This window comes from Chlorocebus sabaeus, chromosome 17, assembly GCF_047675955.1.
Source record: "Chlorocebus sabaeus isolate Y175 chromosome 17, mChlSab1.0.hap1, whole genome shotgun sequence".
Lineage (NCBI taxonomy): Eukaryota > Metazoa > Chordata > Mammalia > Primates > Cercopithecidae > Chlorocebus > Chlorocebus sabaeus.
Genome location: NC_132920.1, coordinates 29,382,182 through 29,399,987, shown reverse-complemented (window position 1 = coordinate 29,399,987; position 17,806 = coordinate 29,382,182). Strand labels below are relative to the sequence as shown.

General features: G+C 47.3%; 1 protein-coding gene and 1 long non-coding RNA gene across 3 annotated transcripts; both read left to right on the top strand.

The window, feature by feature from the left end:
• The first annotated feature begins 3,312 nt into the window (after positions 1-3,312).
• Positions 3,313-6,743, top strand: LOC103247141 (patr class I histocompatibility antigen, A-126 alpha chain-like). Of its 2 annotated transcripts, XM_073005788.1 has the most exons (8): positions 3,313-3,435; positions 3,566-3,883; positions 4,127-4,402; positions 4,996-5,271; positions 5,374-5,490; positions 5,933-5,965; positions 6,108-6,155; positions 6,324-6,743. In XM_073005788.1, exons 1-8 carry the CDS (start codon positions 3,363-3,365, stop codon positions 6,326-6,328), a joined length of 1,146 nt encoding a protein of 381 aa, XP_072861889.1. In that variant the 5' UTR covers positions 3,313-3,362; the 3' UTR covers positions 6,329-6,743. The 2 variants fall into 2 exon arrangements, with proteins under 2 accessions (XP_072861889.1, XP_072861888.1); XM_073005787.1 differs by lacking the exon at positions 6,324-6,743 and having other exon boundaries at positions 6,108-6,262.
• Positions 6,744-13,760: 7,017 nt separating this feature from the next.
• LOC140708855 (uncharacterized) lies at positions 13,761-16,520 on the top strand. Its single transcript, XR_012089095.1, has 2 exons — positions 13,761-13,801; positions 15,409-16,520. It is a non-coding gene; the product is annotated as an uncharacterized lncRNA (long non-coding RNA).
• Positions 16,521-17,806: the final 1,286 nt, after the last annotated feature.

Sequence of the window (17,806 nt, the reverse complement as noted above, 5' to 3'; positions counted from 1 at the left end):
CTGGTACTAGATAACAAGGAACTAGGCCTTTTCCACAGCCATGTGACTGATTCATCTTTCTTGTGAATCCTCAGCCCCAGTGAAGCCCTCAGATGATGCAGGCCTAGGCTGACAACTGGACTGCAACCTTGTGAGAGACCCTGAGCCAGAAGCACTCAGGGAAACTTCTCCTGGATTCCTAACCATTGGAAACTGTGGGAGATGATGAATATTTGTTGTTTTGAGCTAAGTGTTACATAATTTGTTACTCAATCGTAAATAAATAATACATTTTCACAAGAGAGGATGTATTATTACATGTTAAATTGCATTTGCTCCAAATGTATCATTATTATCATTATTATTTTTGAGACAAGGTCTCACTCTGTAACCCAGGCTGGAGTGCGGCGGCATGATCACCATGCACTGCAGTGTCAACCTCCTGGGCTCAAGGGACCCTCTGATCTCAGCCTCCTGAGTAGCTGGGACTACAGGCATCAATCACCATGCCTGACTAATTTTCTAATATTTTTGTAGAGATGGGGGTTTTGCCCAGGCTGATCTTGAACTTCTGGAGTCAACAAATCTGCCTTCCTCTGCCTTCCACAGTGCTAGGATAGCAGGCGTGAGCCACCACATATGGCCTAAAGTAATTATAAGATATTAAACATGTAATTTAGTTTTAAAAGGTAAGGAGAATTTCCATGGCCAAAGAGGATGTAGTTTAATATCGTTCACAATGATCACTTTACTTGAACTTCAATTTCCTACTGTGTCTCAATTAAACAGAAAAGGAAGATCCAGCCCTTGCTGGGCTGATTCTATGATGGCCCCAACAGCCAGCTCCTGGTCATTCACCTTCCCCCAGTGATTCAACCAACTCTAATGTAGGTGCTGCTGTGAAGGGATTTAGCAGATATAATTAAGCGCCTCAATTAGTTGACTTTAGGCTGGATTTCTCCTGCTTGGACTGTCCTAATCAGGTGAGCCCTTGAAAGGACCAGGTTCTTCCTGAGCATAGAGATTCACAGTGTGAAAAGGATTCAGCATGAGGGGTTTCCTCCACCGTGGGCTTTGAAAATGAAGAGGCTATGGGCCGGGTGCGGTGGTTCACGCCTGTAATCCCAGTACTTTGGGAGGCTGAGGCAGGCAGATCAAGAGGTCAGGAGATCGAGACCATCCTGAATAACACGGTGAAACCCTGTCTCTACTAAAAATACAAAAAAAAAAAAAAAAAAAAAAAAAAAAAAAATTAGCTGAGCGTAGTGGTGGGTGCCTGTAGTCCCAGCTACTTGGGAGGGTGAGACAGGAGAATGGCGTGAATCAGGGAGGTGGAGCTTGCAGTGAGCTGAGATTGCACCACTGCACTCCAGCCTGGGCTACAGAGCCACACTCTGCCAAAAAAAAAAAAAAAGGAGGGGTGGCCTGTGTAGGAAAGAACACTGGTGAACAACAGGAATTGAGCGCAGCCCTTCACGTTCTCTACATTGACAACCAGCAAGGAACAGGGACTTCAGTCTTACAACTGTAAGAAACTGCATTCTGCCACCTCTCTATAAACCTGAAGGAGGATTCAAAATGAAAACACAGCTTTTGGAAGCCCAGAACAGAGATTCTATCCACATCTTGCCCAGATTTCTGAGCAAGGAACTAGAAGTAGATAAATGGGCGTTGTTTCGCCAGGGGTGGTAGTGCATGAATGAATTGATGAATTGATACGCACACTAGTTACATAACATAAAATCTTTCTGAACTTTTTCAGTGTTTTACACTTCATAATTATCTGGGATGCAATTTAATACACTCATATTTCATTCATTAAGTCAACAAAAATTAATTTAGTGCCTATGATGAACTAGGTATGCCTTCATATGCTCACCTGCCTGACACTCCAGAAGTTTCACAAGACCAAGGTGGAGACACCAGAGTGTTTTAGGTGGAGAAATGACACACTCTGACTGACAGGAGCAGGACCACTGTGAAGACAACAGTCACGTAGCAGGTCATGGGACAGTGCTAGTGTCACAATTCACGAGTGACAGTGTGGTGGGGACTAAGGGGAGAGGAGGGTCTGAAGGATGAGAGGGACTGAAGGAAGGGCTGGAGAAGCAGGCGCTGAGGATAAGGACCAGAGGAAAGAATTCGAAAGCAGCAGAATTCTTAGGTTTCAATACATTGTTTTATGGATTTTAATATATCCATCTACAGAGCCTAGTAGGGTGTCCTTGGCAGTTGGCCTTTAATATCTTATGTGGGTCTGCCTAAAAACTAATTGCTTTTATGTTAATCAGGTTTCAAAAATACTAAGTGTTCCTATAAAACATACACAACACTTAGAAATGGATACTTCCTAAAAACAGGCAGTGCATGAGCACTGGTGAGGGGCATTGTGACTGCATTGAACAGTTGCAACTGTGAGGTGAATAGTCTGTACTGTTTGCGGACATATAGTCTGCAAACTATAGGTCTCCTGGTTGCAACATATAGTAACACAGTGTGCTAGTTTATACTGAGGAAATATTCTGGACTCACACAGAAACTCAGAGCTATGGAATGATGGTAAATTTAAAATACGACAAGTGGGAGTCACAGATACATTGTTTGCGAAAGTGAAATTTAGGAGCTTTGTGAGTCCTGTTGTAACGCTTTTGGACACATTTATAAATCAAGGGGCCAAAGTCACATTTTTTACCGATTAGATTCCTGATCATTTGGGGGTTACCAAGATTCTACAACCCAATGTATTTAATAAACAAACAGCAAACTGATCTCTATTCTATCTCATGCACTCAGGCGCAACTTTTCCAGATTTAGAAAAAAAACAACAACCAAAAAAAAAAGTCTCTATACCTTCACTCCCAGAGTAAGCTCAGTCTCTGGTACCAAGCTCCGTGGGGTGAGTTTTCTTCTAGAAGAGTCCAAGGGGATAGGTAAGGAGTGGGAGGCAGGGAGTCCAGTTCACGGATGGAGATTCCGGGATGAAAAGTGAAGGGAGAGGGACGGGGCCCATGCGGAGGGTTTCTTCCTGGTTTCTCAGACAGCTCCTGGGCCAAGACTCAGGGAAACAGTGAGACAGAGAGCTTGGCACAAGAGGAGCGGGGTCAGGGCGAAGTCCCAGGGCCCCAGGTTTGGCTCTCAGGGTCTCAGGCCCCGAAGGCGATGTATGGATTGGGGAGTCCCAGCGTTGGGGATTCCCCATCTCCGCAGTTTCTCTTCTTCTCACAACCTGCATCTTGTCCTTCTTCCGGAATAGTCACGACGCGGACCCCGTTCTCACTCCCATTGGGTGTCAGGTTTCTAGAGACGCCAATCAGCGTCGCCGCAGTCCCGGTTCTAAAGTCTCCACTCACCACCAGGACTCAGATTCTCCGCAGACGCCGAGGATGGCGGTCATGGCGCCCCGAACCCTCCTCCTGGTGCTCTCAGGGGTCCTGGCCCTGACCCAGACCCGGGCGGGTGAGTGCGGGGTCGGGAGGGAAAAGGCCTCTGCGGGGAGGAGCGAGGGGCCCGCCCGGCGGGGGCTCAGGACCCGGGGAGCCGCGCGGGGAGGAGGGTCGGGCGGGTCCCAGCCTCTCCTCGCCCCCAGGCTCTCACTCCATGAGGTATTTCTACACCTCCGTGTCCCGGCCCGGCCGCGGGCAGCCCCGCTTCATCGCCGTGGGCTACGTGGACGACACGCAGTTCGTGCGGTTCGACAGCGACGCCGTGGGCTACGTGGACGACACGCAGTTCGTGCGGTTCGACAGCGACGCCGCGAGCCAGAGGATGGAGCCGCGGGCGCCGTGGGTGGAGCAGGAGGGGCCGGAGTATTGGGACCGGGAGACACAGAACATGAAGACCGCGACACAGACCTACCGAGAGAACCTGCGGACCCTGCTCCGCTACTACAACCAGAGCGAGGCCGGTGAGTGACCCCGGCCCGGGGCGCAGGTCACGACCCCTCCCCATCCCCCACGGACGGCCCGGGTGGCCCCGAGTCTCTGGGTCCCAGATCCACCCCGAAGCCGCGGGACCCGGTGACCCTTGACCCGGGAGAGCCCCAGGCGCCTTTACCCGATTTCCTTTTTAGTTTGGGCCAAAATCCCCGCGGGTTGGGCGGGGCGGGGCGGGGCTCGGTGGGCGGGGCTGACCGCGGGGGCGGGGCCAGGGTCTCACACCGTCCAGAAGATGTACGGCTGCGACCTGGGGCCCGACGGGCGCCTCCTCCGCGGGTATGAACAGTTCGCCTACGACGGCAGGGATTACATCGCCCTGAACGAGGACCTGCGCTCCTGGACGGCCGCGGACACGGCGGCTCAGAACACCCAGCGGAAGTGGGAGGCGGCGGGTGTGGCGGAGCAGCACAGAACCTACCTGGAGGGCGAGTGCCTGGAGTGGCTCCGCAGATACCTGGAGAACGGGAAGGAGACGCTGCAGCGCGCGGGTACCAGGGGCCACGGGGCGCCTCCCTGATCGCCTGTAGATCTCCCGGGCTGGCCTCCCACAAGGAGGGGAGACAAATGGGACCAACACTAGAATATCGCCTTCCCTCTGGTCCTGAGGGAGAGGAATCCTCCTGGGTTTCCAGATCCTGTACCAGAGAGTGACTCTGAGGGTCCGCCCTGCTCTCTGACACAATTAAGGATAAAATCTCTGAGGGAATGAAGGGAAGACGATCCCTCAAATACTGATCAGGGGTTCCCTTTGACACCGGCAGCAACTTTGGGCCCCGTGACTTTTCCTCTCAGGCCTTGTTCTCTGCTTCACACTCAATGTGTGTGGGGGTCTGAGTCCAGCTCCTCTGAGTCCCTCAGCCTCCACTCAGGTCAGGAGCAGAAGTCACTGTTCCCTCCTCAGGGAATAGAATTTTCCACGGAATAGGAGATTCTCCCAGGTGCTTGTGTCCAGGATGGTGTCTGGGTTCTGGGCTCCCTTCCCCACCCCAGGTGTCCTGTCCATTCTCAAGATGGTCACTTGCGTGCTGGTGGAGTGTCCCATGACAGATGCAAAATGACTGAATTTTCTGACTCCCATCAGACCCCCCCAAGACACATGTGACCCACCACCCCGTCTCTGACTACGAGGCCACCCTGAGGTGCTGGGCTCTGGGCTTCTACCCTGCGGAGATCGCACTGACCTGGCAGCGGGATGGAGAGGAACAAACTCAGGACACAGAGCTCGTGGAGACCAGGCCTACAGGGGATGGAACCTTCCAGAAGTGGGCTGCTGTGGTGGTGCCTTCTGGAGAGGAGCAGAGATACACCTGTCATGTGCAACATGAGGGTCTGCCCGAGCCCCTCACCTTGAGATGGGGTAAAGAGGGAGATGGGGGTGTCATGTCTCTTAGGGAAAGCTGAAGCCTTTCTGGAGACCTTTAGCAGGGTCGGGACCCCTCACCTTCCCCTCTTTTCCCAGAGCCATCTTTCCAGTCTACCATCCTCATCGTAGGCATCATTGCTGGCCTGGTTCTCCTTGGAACTGTGGTCACTGGAGCTGTGGTTGCTGCTGTGATGTGGAGGAGGAAGAGCTCAGGTGAGGAAGGGGTGAGGAGTGGGGTCTGGGATTTCTTGTCTCACTGAGGGTTTCAAGCCCCAGGTAGAAATGTACCCTGTCTGGTTACTGGGAAGCACCATCCACACTCATGGGCTGACCCAGCCTGGGCCCTGTGTGCCAGCACCTACTCTTTTGTAAAGCACCTGTTACAATGAAGGACAGATTTATCACCTTGATTATGGTGATGGGACCTGATCCCAGCAGTCACAAGTCACAAGGGAAGGTCCCTGCTGAGGACAGACCTCAGGAGGGCAATTGGTCCAGGACCCACACCTGCTTTCTGCATGTTTCCTGATCCTGCCCTGGGTCTGCAATCACACATTTCTGGAAACTTCTCTGGGGTCCAAGACTAGGAGATTCCTGTAGGACCTTATGGCCCTGACTCCTTTCTGATATCTCACAGGACATTTTCTTCCCACAGATAGAAAAGGAGGGAGCTACTCTCAGGCTGCAAGTAAGTATGAAGGAGGCTGAACCCCGAGATCCTTGGGATGTTGTGGTTGGGGGCCCATGGGGGAGCTCACCCAGCCCACAGTTCCTCCTCTAGTCACATCTCCAGAGGGATCTGACCAGGTCCTGTTTTTGTTCTACTCCAGGCAGTGACAGTGCCCAAGGTTCTGATGTGTCTCTTACGGCTTATAAAGGTGAGACCCTGGGGGGCCTGATGTGTGTGGGGTGTTGGGGGGAACAGTGGACGCAGCTGTGCTGTGGGGTTTCTTTGACTTGGATGTATTGAGCATGTGATGGGCTGTTTAAAGTGTCACTCCTCACTGTGACAGATATGAATTTGTTCATGAATATTTTTCCTATAGTGTGAGACAGCTAACTTGTGTGGGACTGCGAGGCAAGATTTGTTCATGCCTTCTCTTTGTGACTTGAAGAACCCTGACTTTCTTTCTGCAAAGGCACCTGAATATGTCTGTGTTCCTGCAGGCATAATGTGAGGAGGTGGGGAGAACACCCCACCTCCGTGTCTACCATGACCCTCTTCCCCACACTGACCTGTGTTCCCTCCCCATTTATCTTTCCTGTTCCAGAGAGGTGGGGCTGGGATGTCTCTATCTCTATCTCAACTTCATTTTGCACTGAGCTGTAACTTCTTCCTTCCCTATTAAAATTAGAACCTGAGTATAAATTTACTTTTTCAAATTCTTGCCATGAGAGGTTGATGAGTTAATTAAAGGAGAAGATTCCTAAAATTTGAGAGACAAAATAAATGGAAGACCTGAGAACCTTCCAGAGTCCACATGTTTCTTGTGCTGATTTGTTGCAGGGGAGGAGAGTAGATGGGGCTGTGCCCAGTTTGTGTTCCGGCCACCACGGGCTTTATGTGGTCACTGCTTGGCTGGGTCATCTTTGCTCCTTCATTGTCCTTGGCCCTTCAGTAGAACCTAGTCCCACCAAGACCTGTGATCACAGGGAGTTGGATGTCACCTAGGGCGGTCCCTGCATACAAATCTTGTGGTATCAAGAGAGAAATTTTCAGACCTGTCCAGATCTTGCCCTCCTCCCAGGGCTCTTTCCTGGATTGTATTTTCCATCTTGTCTCCAATCTTTTTAAAGGAAGCAGATTCTGAAATTTGCAGAGAGGATGGGTCCCCTAGTTTCTCATCACAGGTAACCTTCTGTTGGAGCTCCTCTTCTGCTGTCCTACTCATCTTCCTGTCCTGAGTTGTAGTAATCCTAGCGTTGGCTCCAATCCAAACTCATGGATGTATAAAGCAGAGTCTAATTTAGATTCGTATGTGGATGGAAAATTGTACCCATAAGGCTAGGGTTATTGTTCCTGAAGAGAAAAATATGGTTGTGTGCTGCAGTGTGCAGGAGGGTTGGTGTGGGAGGAGGGGGAAGGAAGGGAGGACGCACAAGCAGCCCTGGTGAGAAAAGCACTGGCGGCATCGATGTCCACATGAAATGATGTTGTTCTTTAGCTGCCATGAAACAGCATTTGCCCTGAGGCTACATTAATAAAAATATTGGCTTTAGAATAGGGAGGTGCTCTGCAGTGATCATTCATTCCACTGACATTTGTTGTCTGCTAGGGATATGACTGCTTTTGCATTTAGAAAGCATCATTAAAGTCAAAACAGAAAAATTTCTGGCATTGTGGTGCATACATTCTAGATGCAAGCTTGTCCAACCTGCGGCTCGTGGGCTGAATGTGGCCCAGGACAGTTTTGAACGTCAGGAGTTTTTGCTTATCTGTGGCCGACCTGAGACCTGGAGTAGGTGCACCCACCTCCCTCAGGGTCAGGAGTGAATGCTTTAGGAACCCTCCTTTGCAGTGACCTGCAAAATATAGAGGGCACAGTTACTGTGAGAACTCAGAGTAGCAGCCAAGGGGGCTCGGCCCTCAAGGGGTTGTGGGGAAGGTTAATAAAAGGTGGTGTCCCAGGGTCAGAACAGATGGGCGGCCAGCGAGGGCACTGCTTCATATCTATGATGAGAGTGCAAGAATTGAGGAGCAGGAGGCTGAGGGTGTTTGACCAAATACAAAGTCATGATCCCAGTCTCAATTCCTAGACTTCAGCCAAGCTTCAGATTCAGAATCCACAGTGGGGCTTAAGGAGGCCAGAAAATAAACCTGGACACACTATGGCCCACAGTGGGACCACTGGGTCCATAAACCCAGTCCTGGTTATCTCCCCATTCCCCATATGCATAATTGGCCTTCATGCACTGGCAACTCGAATCACCCCCACACTGCGTCCCTAGTCTGAGAGTAAGGGCTCTCATTGTGCTGAAGCCCAAAGGGAATCCTCTACAACTTCCCTCATCCCAGCCAAGCCAGAAGCAATATTGTGCCCCAGGGTGGGACTTGTGGTGGGTACTGCAGGTATTGTAGGGGTAGCACTGCCATTTCAGAGCTGAAGGATGGAGGGGGAGGGTGGTGTTGGAATTGCCTATTATCTCCATATAATTCAGCAGTCTGTCCCTGAAGAAGCCTGATAAAGCATGAATGGAATTTCTCCAGACTTGACCTAGTAGGAGTCCTAATTGCAGCTGCCATGCTGGCTGGATATCACTGCTTGGGGAGATTCATAAGGCCTCAGGCACATGGCAAGCAGCTGTGGATTTGGTGAGTACATTCCTTCCCATTCCATGTAGAAAATGGGTATGGAATGATTCACATTCAAATGGGATTTATAATACATTTATTGATAGCTTGCCTCAGGGCTACCTTAACTCCTCAACCTTCTGTAAATATCACCTTAAGAGACCTGGACAAATCAGACATATCACAGAATACTAAATATGCTCATTTCATTGGCAATATCACATAGATCAGGATGGAAAAGCAAGAGGAGAAAAGTACGCTGAATTCCTTGGCAAAACATGTGCCCTATGGAAGGTGAAGATTAACCTTACAGAGCTTCAAGAGTGGACACTGCAGTGAAGTTTTATGAGTCCAGTGGTTAGGGGCATACAGGGCTCTCCCCTTGTATCCTCACCAGAAGGAAGGACGCACACTACCCAGCTTCTCTGGGTTCTGTCAACACCACATTCCACATCTAAGTATATTTCTTTGGCCCACACTCTGGGTGATATAGGAGGAGGCCAGCTTTGAGTGGAGCCTGGACAGGAAAGGACACTGCTGCAGACCCAGGCTGTGGTGCAGCCAGTCACCATCCCTCAGACCCCTGGTGCTGGAGGTGGCGGTGTGGGGAAAGATGCAGGATGGAGCTGAACCAAGCATCAATGGGAGAGTCAGAATGGAGGGCCTGGGATCTGGAGTAAGGCCATGGAATCCACAACAGAGAAACATGCTCCCTGTTAGAAGCAACTTTTAGCATGTTCCTGGCCCTGATAAGATAGAATGCTTGATCATGGGACACCAAGCAACCTTGTGATTCCAAGTGCCCTTGTGTATCGGCTTCTATGTGACCCACAGAGGCATAGATGGGACAGGCCCAGCAGGATCTATCATGAGATGAAAATGGTCCATGTGGGTTGAGCTTTAATTCCATGTTAACGCCCACAGAAAACACCCAGTCCTGACATGGCCCTGAATCACCAAACAAATTGAAGATAAATTGAAGTTAGCCAGCTGGCATCACGGATCAGCCCAGGTCTGACAGGAAGCACTGATAAGTGGATAAACACAGTGGCAGGAATGAGGCTACAAGTGGGTCCAGCAGCACTGACTCCCCCTTACCAAGGACCGTCCAGCTGCTGCTTCCTCTGAATACTCTGCTGATGAGCATTACAGACCAATGATGGGACCCATAGGGCACTGTTTCTTCAGGTAACTGACTAACTAAGTGACAAGTTGAACAGCTTGAGCCCCATCCATCCTGGAAGGGCCAGGGGTTCATCCTCACAGGGATAGGCACCTATTCCATGTGGTGTGGTTTTCGTCTCTGTGTTCACACCCTCAGCCAGCATCACTATCTGCATTCCTGATCCACTGGCTCAGAATTTCAGTACATTATCTGCCCACGGGACACACCTCAGAGGGAAGGGGATGAAGCGTGAGCCATGACCATGGGAGCCCCTGGTCATATCAACACCTGTGCCTCCCATCAACACCTGCACCTCCCAGGGGTGCCAGCCACTCAGTCATGGACAGGTCTCTACAGGCACAACTCAGTACCAGCTTAGATGAAACCCTCTGAGGAATGGGGGCCATCTTTCAGGATGTGGTGCATGCATTGAATCAAACACGTATCTATGGTTCTGTGTGTTCAGAAGTAAGAATACATGGGTCCAAAAATCAAAAAGTCAAAGCAAGTGTGGCTCCATGTCTCATCCCTTATATTCACCACCAGGGTGATTTTGCACTTCTCATCTCCAAAATCTGGACTCTGCAGGGTAGGAGGTCCTGGTTTCCCAAAGGGGGCACCCTGGCAAGGAGACAAATGGGAATCCATGGAACTACACATTTTGGTTGCCCCCAGGGAAGTTTGAATAGAATGTTCCCAGAAACAAGCAGGTAAGAAGAGGAGGAGGCAGGGCTGCTATCACACAATGAGGGCAGCAGAGGTGTGTGGAAACCAGAGGTCCACGTGGGGACCCTGGTTCCCCTTGTCCCATTGTTAAGTGTGAGCAGAAACATCCAGCAACCCAGCCTGAGAGGGTTTCCTATTCAAGAGCCCAGACCCTCAGGAAGGAAGAATTGAGTCACACTCCTGGGTGATCTCCTAAGGCTGTGCTCCTGTGCTCTGACACCCTCAGTGGCATTGGTGCAGAAGCCCTGCTTCCCCCATAGGCTTTTCCCAGCCAGTGACCGCTAAGGCAGACCATTTCTGGGAGAGATGGGACTCCTCTGATGGCCAACTGTGGCTGGAGGACTCCTCCATGGCCTTGCTCAACCCTCCTTAGATGGTCCGTGCTCTAGGATGCGTGGAACAAACCTCCTCTCCTTCTGTCCAGCACCTGGGGTCACACTTGCATCTTGGTCTGCCGCTTTTTCCAGGGATTTCTGGCTCACTTCCCATGTACCCTTACAGGTGTGTCCCCTCATAAAATGCCACAGACTTGAAGCTCATCTTGGCATCTGCTCCTTGGAAGACTTGGACTAAAAATCATTTCCATCTGCACGTCAATAACTCTTACTTATTCCAACTTGTAAAATCCTTCTCTTTATCCAACTTCTGCCACCCTCATAGAACTGATTTTGCTTGTGTTTGTAGTACCTCTTTGAGCTAACAGATATTTTTTGTATTAAGCCACTAAATTTTTAGGTAGTTTGTGACACAGCAGTTAATAACTATTAAGGCTTTCTCAAGTTTCTATTATTCTACGAATATTATCCACATCTCTTTTAATTTGTTGCATTTTAATAATGTTAGCCATACTTGCTGTTTCTAGTCCTTTCCCGCTATTCTTTAGTGAAACTTTTTATTTTGCTTTTCTCTGTCCTTCCTTCCTTCTTTCCTCCTTTTCTCCCTCAGAGCTTTCTCCCTCCCTCTATTTTTTTCACAAGTGCTATGTGGTTAGGCTAAAAGGAAACATTATTTTAATCTTAGGCTAAAAGTATAATGCCATAAATTATAGAATAAAAGTAAAGAAAAGGAAGTTATTAATGGAATATGAAAAAATGCCTAAGGTGATTCTGTAGCCAAGACAGTGTTTTTTAACATTTAATCTCCACCTTCAACTGAATGTTTTCAGAACACCTGAGCAACATGAGCTCTTTCCCATTCTTGGTACAAGCACTTGGGAAATCAATTAGCCTTATCTAGTATGATTAACATCAATGCAGCAAATAATCCCACCATCTGCTCCTGAGCATATACTCTGGGGACATTCTTGGCTATGTGTCCAGGAGACGTGTACACCAATGTTTATGGCAAAAACTGGAAACAATCACATATACATCAATGCGAATTAACAAAATTGTGGTATAATCGCAAAAAGTAAAACTTTAGCAGTGAAAATGAATGAAGGCGGGCACGGTGGCTCACCCCTGTAATCCTAGCACTTTGGTAGGTCAAGGCGGGCAGATTGCCTGAGATCAAGAGTTCGAGACCAGCCTGTAATCCCAGCACTTTGGGAGGCCGAGGTGGGTGGATCATGAGGTCAGGAGATCAAGACCATCCTGGCTAACACGGTGAAACTCCATCTCTACTAAAAATACAAAAAAAAAAAAAAAAAAAAAAAAAAAAAAAATTAGCCAGGCCTGGTGGCAGGTACCAGTAGTCCCAGCTACTTGGGAGGCTGAGGCAGGAGAATGGCGTGAACCCAGGAGATGAAGCTTGCAGTGAGCCAACATCTCCCCACTGCATTCCAGCCTGGGCAGCAAAGCAAGACTCTATTTCAAAAAAAAAAAAAAAAAAAGAGTTCCAGACCAGCCTGACCAACATGGTGAAACCCCATCTCTACTAAAAATACAAAAATTAGCCAGGCGTGGTGGCAGGCACCTGTAATCTCAGCCACTTGGGAGGCTGAGACAGGAGAATCGCTTGAACCAGGGAGGCGGAGGGAGGTTGTAGTGAGCTGAGATTGTGCCCCTGCACTCCAGCCTGGGCAACAAGAGAGAAACTCCATCGCAAAAAATGAATAGATAAATAAAATAAAATAATTAAAAGGAAAAGCAGCCTCCTGCATCAGAGATAACTCTCCTACACATAACGTGCATCACAGAAGAATACATAGAGTGTGAGTTCTCTGTATGTGGAAGTTAAAAAAACAGGTCAAACTGTGATTTGGGTATATATATACTTATTGTAAACATCTTTAGTGACAAAGCAAAGGAATAATAAATACAAGACTCAAGATATAGGTTCCTTCTGGGGGATAGGATTTGACAACAGTCTAGGCTGGCTTCATAGGTTCTGTTTCTTATGCCAGGAGGGGATGCCCAGGTAGTTAGCTACTTGATCATAAAACTTTACTTATTTATTTATTTTGAGTCTCGCTCTTGTTGCCTAGGCTGGAACGCAGTGGCGCAATCTCAGCTCACTGCCACCTCTGCCTCCTGGGTTAAAGGGATTTTCCTGCCTCAGCATCCCAAGTAGCTGGGATTACAGGCACACACCACCACTCCTGGTTAATTTTTCTATTTTTGGTAGAGATGGGTTTCACCATGTTGACCAGGCTGCTCTCAAACTCCTGACCTCAGATGATCCACCCACTTCAGCCTATGAAATTGCCGAGATTACAGGTATGAACCACTGCTCCTGGCCCACAAAAACAAAACAATAGTGGCATTTTTCAAAATGCACCTTGTGTGCCTTTCCTGATTGATTATTTGGAAATGAAAGAGAAGGCCGATCGCCGTGGCTCACGCCTGTAATCCCAGCACTTTGGGAAGCCGAGACGGGTGGATCACGAGGTCAGGAGATCGAGACCATCCTGGCTAACACGGTGAAACCCCGTCTCTACTAAAAAATACAAAAAAAAACTAGCCGGGCAAGGTGGCGGGCGCCTATAGTCCCAGCTACTCGGGAGGCTGAGGCAGAAGAATGGCGTAAACCCGGGAGACGGAGCTTGCAGTGAGCTGAGATCCGGCCACTGCACTCCAGCCGGGGCAACTGAGCAAGACTTTGTCTCAAAAAAAAAAAAAAAAAGGAAATGAAAGAGAAAAGAAAACATCAAAGTTCATCACAAGGATCCTTAGCAATAACTACTGGTAAAACAAAGCCACAATTGGCTGGGCATGGTGGCTAACGTCTGTGATCCCAGCACTTTGAGAAGTGAGGTGAGATGGTGTCCCTGCACTCCAGTCTGGGCAAGAAGAGCGAAACTCCATCTCAAAAAAAAAAAAAGAATTAAAAGGAAAAACACCATGCTCCATCAGAGATAACTCTCCTACACACAACATGCATCACAGAAGAATACATAGAGTGTGAGTTCTTTGTATGGTGAAGTTAAAAAAAAAAACAGGTCAAATTGGAGGCTGGCAGATCACGAGATCAGGATTTCGAGACCAGCTTGACCCGCGTGGTGAAACCTGGTCTCTACTAAAAATACAAAAATTAGCTGGATGTGTTGGTGGGTGCCTGTAATCCCAGCTACTCATAAGGTTGAGGCAGGAGAATTGCTCGAACCCAGAAGGCAGAGGTTGCAGTGAGCTGAGATCATGCCACTGTACTCCAGCCTGGGCAACAGAGCCATACTCCATCTCAAAACAAACAAACAAACAACAACCACAACAACAAAAACAAGCCACAGCCAATTGTAAGGAGCCATATAACAGAGAGGACCAGGATGCCATGAAAAACATGAAAAATAGCCTTGGCTAGAAATAGGTCATTTGATCCTTGGCTAGTTGGCAACTCTCTACATTTTCTGATATACAATGTTCAATTTGATGTGCAAGGTAATTGTATCTTGCAAAGAATTTGAGAATTTGATATGTTACTCATGTGTTACCACACATACAAGTGAATTAAACTTTTACAGAATAGAGAAAAAGCATTGTTGAGCAAAATAATAAAATAGCAATAAGAAGGGAAAACACAAAAGAGCTGCTTTTAGAAGCACAAAATAACAGTGTTTTTCAGAATCATACTGGAGTCCAAATCATTTCTGTCACATCTAATTAAAAAACACAGTGAAAGATGTTAAACTGATCATAGGATGCTCACTGAATAGCCAGTTATTGAAAAATCTTGTTCCTAGATTGAAGTTAACCATTTCCATCTACCATATCAGACCAAATCACTGTCATGATGCTAACTAAGCTAGTTACACAGGCAAAGATGTGGGACTCACAATTTTCTAACTGCAAAGCACCCCGATTAGGCAAATGTTTTTGTAGATGCTTGAGTAAGAAAATTTGCATTTTGGCCACTCTTAAACTGAATTAGAAACTTCTGAAGAAAAACGAAGGTAGTTATGATTTTAAAGGCATTATTTCATGCCATCAAAGTCTTGGGACGCTTTGATCTAGCTACTGTATTTTCCTTAACTTTGTTGCAACTCATCAAAGAGAACATTAATATTAAAGGCATTTGCAAAAAATCTGAGACATTGTTGTATCTCCTTTCTCTGTGTCAAATTTTTAATCATTACAAAAAAGAATTTTAAGCTATTAAAGAAAATTAGTCACATACAAGAAGTATTTGATTTACAAAATCCTGAAACAATAATGTTAATTTTGCTGTTAACATGCATATAAATTCTTTGATTCTCCTCCTTTCCAGAGGTGCAGCTTCATTCCCTCCCTGTGAGTGTGGCCTGGACTTAATGACTCACTTCTAACTGATAGAGTAATGCTGACATAATAATCTGTCACTCTGGGTGTAGAACACCAGATTCACTGCAGCTTCTACTTTGGTTCTCTCTTTCTCTGGGATCATGAGCCCTGGGGGAAGCCGGCTGCTGGTGTCATAAGCAGGCCTATGGAAAGGTCCATGTGACTAGGAGTGAGGCCTCCTGGACCAGACAATAAGAACCTGAAGCCTCTTCCAACAGCCATGTGAGAGATTCTTGTGTCTTGTGAATCCCCAGGCCCATCTGAGCCCTCAGATGATTCAGCCCTGGATGACAACTAGACTGCAACTTGGTGACAGGCCCTGAGTCCGAAGCTCACAGAGAAACCTCTCCTGGATTCCTGACCATTGGAAACTGTGGGAGGTGATAAATATTAGTTGATTTGAGCTGCTAAGTTTTAGGTGACTTGTCATTGAACTTTTTCATTTGCTCTAAACTCATGATAAGATATCAAACATGTCATTTGCTTTTAATATTTAAGAAAAATGTCCATGGCTATATGAGATATATTTTATTATCATTAACAGTGACCTATTTTTTGACTTCCAATTTGTATGTTCTATTTAAACACAAAAGGAAGATCCAGGCTAAGCTAGGCTGATTTTATGATGACACCCCAATAACCACCCTTGGTTACTCACGTTACCCCAGTTACTCAGTTGACACTAATGCAGGTGCTGCTGTGAAGGGGTTTTGCAGATAGATTTCAGGTCCCCAGTCGGTTGACTTGAAGATGGGGATTATCCTGCTTGGACTGTCCTAATCAGGTAAGCTCTGAAAAGGACCGGGTTCTTCCTGAGAATAGAGATTCACAGTGTGAGAGGGGTTCAGTGTGAGGGGTTTCCTCCACTGTGGGCTTTGAAAATGGAGGGATCATGGGGAAAGAACACTGGTGGCCAATAGGAATTAGAAACTCTCCCCACTGTCTACTCTGATAGCCCGAAGGAAACAGGAACCTTAGTCCTACAATTGTGAGAAACCGAATTCTGCCAATGAGCTGTATATAGGCTTGGGGGAGAATCCCAATCTTAAGATGAGGGTACAGCTTTGTGAAACCCTGAACAAAGAATCTCTCACACTAGGCCTGGATTTCTGATGAAGGAAATGTAGACAAATAAATGGGCACTGTTTTAAGCCACTAAGATTGTGGTAATTGGTTATGTACTAATAGAAAATTGATAAACAGATTCAACAGCTAAACATATGACATGTTCTCCACTGGAATGAATTTATGAACTGATATGCACAGTAGCTGTATGAAACCAAATGTTCGCTAACTTGCTTTGCATTTTTCATTTTGTGATTTTTGTGTGATACAATTTTTAACACAATCATATTTCATTCATTCATTCAACAAAAATTAACTTAGTGCCTACTATGTGGCAGATATGCTTTTATATTCTGTAGACACAACTTTGAGCAAAACAACCCAAAGACCCTGTGCTTGTGCTTTCCATTCGAGAGCCTTCTTGACAGTGAGATGGAGCCATTGGAGGGTATTAAGTGAAGAAATGACACAATCTGACTCACATCAGCAGGATTGCTGACCATTGTGGGGAGAACAGTCATGAGCAGCAGGAGAGGGGACAGAGCAAGGGCCACAATTCAGTAGTGAGAGAGTGGTAGAGACTAAGGGGAAAGGAGAGCCTGAGGGATGACAGGGACAGAGAGAAGGGCTGGAGAAGCAGGAGGTGAGGTAAAGGAAGAGAGAGAAAGAATTCTAAAGCAGTGGAATTCTCAGATTTAAACATAGTGTTTTATAGATTTTTAATGCATTTATCCGCAGAACTTGGCACAGTGTTACTTGCACCTTGGTCTTTAATACATTCTGTGGGACTGTGTAAAAACTAATTAACTCCCTGTGTGAAACAGGTTAAAAAAGAATACCAAGTGTCCCAATAAAACCTGCACATAGCTTAGATGTGAATAATTCATAACAATAGGCAGGTGCATGGGTCAGCCACTGTGGCTCATGCCTGTAATACCAGCATTTTGGGAGGCTGAGGATTACTTGAGCCCAGGAGTTGAGGACCAGCCATAGCAACATAGGGAGACCTCATCTCTACAAATAATTTTTTGGAAAAATTAGCCAGGAGTGGTGGCACAAGCCTGTGGTGTCAGTTACTTGGGAGGCTGAGGGAGGAGCATTGGTCTCATGATCCCAGGAGGTCGAGGCTTCAGTGAGTCATGAGCGTGCCACTGTGCTCCAGCCGGGGTAACAGAGTGACACCCTGCCTAGAAATAAATAAACAAATAAATAAACAAAGGCAGTTCATGAGCACTGGTGAAGGGCACTTTGGCTGCATTGAGCACTTGCAATTTTGAGGTGATTAAATTCTGTACAGGCTCCCGGTTGCAATATATGGCAACACATTGTGCTTTGTCTTGTGATGTCCTGGACTCACACATAAACTCAGGACTATGAAGTAAAGATAGCTTAAAAATACAACAGACCAGAGTCACAGATACATAGTCTGGGAAAGTAAAACTTAGCTTTGTGAGTGCTACCCACTGTAGCATAATCGGAGACCCATCCCGAAGCTGCAGGAGCCGCGGAGACCCTCGACCCGATGGGAGCCCCAAGCGCCCACACCCAATTCTATTTTCAGTTCAGGCCCAAATCCCTGGGGGTTGG

Coding starts and splice junctions, on each gene's coding strand:
- LOC103247141 (XM_073005787.1), top strand. CDS start 3,363: ATGGCGGTCATGGCGCCCCGAACCCTCCTCCTGGTGCTCTCAGGGGTC. Junction 5,272..5,373: donor GCCCCTCACCTTGAGATGGG/GTAAAGAGGGAG, acceptor CTCTTTTCCCAG/AGCCATCTTTCCAGTCTACC. Junction 5,491..5,932: donor GTGGAGGAGGAAGAGCTCAG/GTGAGGAAGGGG, acceptor TTCTTCCCACAG/ATAGAAAAGGAGGGAGCTAC.